Below are 3445 nucleotides of genomic sequence, written 5' to 3'. Positions count from 1 at the left end.
ATAATGCAACAATATTGAATGATGAAAAATATACACTAAAATCAATATATTGATTTCAATGTACATATTAATTTCTATATGTATTGATTTATGTGTACATGACAAATTCTAGCACATTGATTTTAGTGTACATGTCTATTTTTATTTCTATAAAAAAAAGGGGAGTACATTTCTATGATATCATTAAGGCAGATCTATTAAAGATGGTGGAAGAGATCAGGATAAAGGGGAGTATCAGCAAACAACTATGCTCCACCAACATCACTCTCATACCCAAAAAGCGGGATGCTCAGACTTTTCAGGACTATCGGCCGATATCATTGTGTAATATATCCTTCAAAATAGTATCTAAGATCATTGCGGAGAGATTGAAAGGAGTTTTATCTGAATCTTTATCAAAAGAACAGTATGGATTTCTTAAAGGGAGATACATTCATGATGTTGTCGCTGGTACACAAGAGGCATTATTCTCCATCCACTCAAAGAAAAGAGAGGCGGTTTTTATCAAAGTCGACCTCAGGAAGGCGTATGACTGTATAGATTGGGGCTACATCAGGTGTTTACTAGCAAGAATTGGATTGAGATCCAACATGATCAACTGGATCATGGCATGTGTTGATCCTGTGGAATACGCAATTATCATAAACGACATTCCAACCTCCTTTTTCAGTGCGGAGAGGGGTCTGCGTCAAGGATGCTCTCTCTCTCCGCTGTTATTTATACTGGCGATGGATTCTCTCAGCTTACATATCAAAAAGGCTGTAAACGAAAATGCATGGCAGCCTCTCAAAATCTGCAGGAACATTTCATTAACTCATAATCTATTTGTTGATGATATCATATTATTCGGCATGTTTTGCAGGATCACTTGGATGCGATTCTATGATATTATGGAAAACTTTCAAAGGGCTACGGGTCTTCAAGTTAACCTGGAGAAATCTATAATATACCATTCTGATTTAAAACAGGAAGATGTTCTTTGGTTATCTGAGTTATTTGGTATGAAATCTCAACATATCAGCAGTGGAATAAAGTATCTGGGCTTCCGGATTAAAGCAAATGGCTACTCGAGATCCGATTGGGACTGGATTGTGGACAGATTCTACAGGAGAATCTCAGCTTGGGAGTTTAGATGCCTTTCCTTGGCAGGGAGAATTATATTAGTGCAATCTGTTTTAAATCAGCTCACTGTTTACTGGGCGCACCTATTTCTCTTTCCGGTGAGTATCATTAACAGCATGAATAGGCTATCTGCTAATTTCATATGGGGGGGTCATGCTGAAAGGAGAAAATTTCATCTTATAAAACTCTCTAGTATTTCACTTCCTAAGAATATGGGGGGTTGGGGTTTATCCAATTTGCGTATTTTTGGAAAAGCTCTTCTGTGCAAGTCTTTTTGGAGAGCCATTCAGGGTGAGGGTCCGTGGAGTCTCATGATTCAGACAAAGTATTTAGGTAAGAAGAGCCTCCATTTCTGGTACCGGAAAGGTTCTATCGGTGTATCATATGGATCCCCAATATGGCTTAGTTTCCGGAGGATTGAATCATACTGCTTGAAGAATTTAATCTGGCATCTACAATCGGGAAATAAAATCCTTATTGGCAAAGACCGCTTCAAATGTGGTGCTGAAGTAGTAGATATCCCTGATCCCTTACTAAATTATTTCCACAGAAGAGGATTCTTTTACTGGGATAGTTTGATTGCTGAATGGCTAGGCCCCATCCCGCGGTGGAAAGACGCTGATGATTTGAATATGCCACATGAGATCGCGCAGCATTGGAATCGCATCAAGTCGAAGCTTCAGAACGACGGTATTTTCAGATCTAGGGACTCGGATTTCCTTTCTTGGAACATATCGAAAGAGGCGGAAGATGTGACAGTAAAAGAGATTTACCATCAGTTGATAATGCAGCAGTCCCCCGGTTTCTCTATATTTCCTCAGATTTTCTGGAAGGATGGTTTCCCATCGAAGATGATCCTATTTGCTTGGCTTGCATTTCACAATAGAAACCTAACCTGGGAGAATTTAATGAAACGGGGATGGCATGGACCTAATGTCTGTTCATTATGCAGATCGGACGAGGATTCAAATTTCCATATATTTTTAAAATGTAAAAAGACATATCAGATATGGCAGGAATTAGAAAGAGTATTTGGTTTTATTCTTGGTGCGCAGGACTCAATTCAAGAGTGGATATTAAGGTGCAGCGGGCAGAATATACAATGGCGAAGGATCTGCATTCTCTCCTTGTGGTTTATTTGGAAATGGCGCAACCACTGCATTTTCAACAACTCAAGCTTATCATATGCACAAATCATGGATTGGATCTCTGTAAACTTAGAATCCCTCCCTCAGAAGACTATCAAGCATAAGAAAAATATTCCCACCCTGCCTTCATCGGATCAGTCTTCTCAGCCTACTGCTTTCTTCGACGGGGCCGCACAGATGGGTCAATGCGGTTGTGGTTTCTTCATCAAGATAAATGAATCCACACATTTTTCTTCCTTCTGGCACGGCGGTCACGGCTCCAATAATATGGCTGAAGCCATCGCACTCACTGGACTATTAAAATTTTGTATCTTCCTTGACATACAGCAGGTTGCTATTTTTGGAGATTCGAAAATTTTGGTTGATTCGGTTAATAGGAGAAATCACATATTGGCGCCACACCTGACCGGTTGGAGAGATAGGATCAACTATTACTGGGACTGCTTGGTTGGTAGTACTATTGAGCACATCAGCAGGGTCAAAAATTCTACAGCTGATACTCTTTCTAAATTGGGCCTCCTATCCACTCCTGGACTATGGTTTCTCGAGATTTTTTCGGAGGGAGTTACATTCCAGATCCATGATTTTTCATTGCCGGACTTTTAGTCTCAGATGTTTTGATAGTTTTGTCTCATCTGCATATACTTTTCTATTTTAGTTTCATAATACCCCTCTTTATCATGTGTTTCTGTACTGGTTACAGGACATAGGTAGTATTTAGTTACTTTGATAGTCTGTTATATCATCCATGCAGATTATAGGAGCATATAAGACATAATGTGGCTTATAGACTATTTTAGACCATCTCGGATGTATCTATTATTTTGGACTCTTATATTTCTCATATAATATATTGAAGCTTTTTTCGTTCCGAAAAATGTCTATTTTTATTTCTATGTCAATTTCAATTTCAATTTTAATGTCGATTTTTATTTCTATTTCAATTTTTATTTCTATTTGAATGTCAATTTTATTCAAAGTCAATTTCTATTTCTATTTTAATTTCTCTTCAATTTCTAACACATTAATTTCAATGTGCATACAATTTCTAGATGCAATGATTTCAGTATACATGTCAATTTATAATATATTGATTTTGGTGTACACGTCAATTTATAATGTATTGATTTTAATGTACATATCAATTTCTATACTGAGTATATATATATATATAT

General features: G+C 37.5%; 1 protein-coding gene across 1 annotated transcript; it reads left to right on the top strand.

Moving 5' to 3' along the window:
• Positions 1 to 203: 203 nt before the first annotated feature.
• On the top strand, positions 204 to 2876 carry LOC149172255 (uncharacterized). The gene has a single exon (XM_089426247.1). The coding sequence runs from the start codon at positions 204 to 206 to the stop codon at positions 2874 to 2876; it is 2673 nt and encodes an 890-aa protein (XP_089282373.1).
• The last annotated feature ends 569 nt before the right edge of the window (positions 2877 to 3445 follow it).

This window comes from Pinus tabuliformis, chromosome 4_2, assembly GCF_031772625.1.
Source record: "Pinus tabuliformis cultivar Carrire ecotype Pingquan chromosome 4_2, CPIR1, whole genome shotgun sequence".
NCBI lineage: Eukaryota > Viridiplantae > Streptophyta > Pinopsida > Pinales > Pinaceae > Pinus > Pinus tabuliformis.
This window is presented reverse-complemented; position numbering and strand designations above follow the sequence as displayed.

Excerpts from the sequence above, each read along its gene's own strand:
- LOC149172255 (XM_089426247.1), top strand. The coding sequence starts at position 204 with ATGGTGGAAGAGATCAGGATAAAGGGGAGTATCAGCAAACAACTATGC.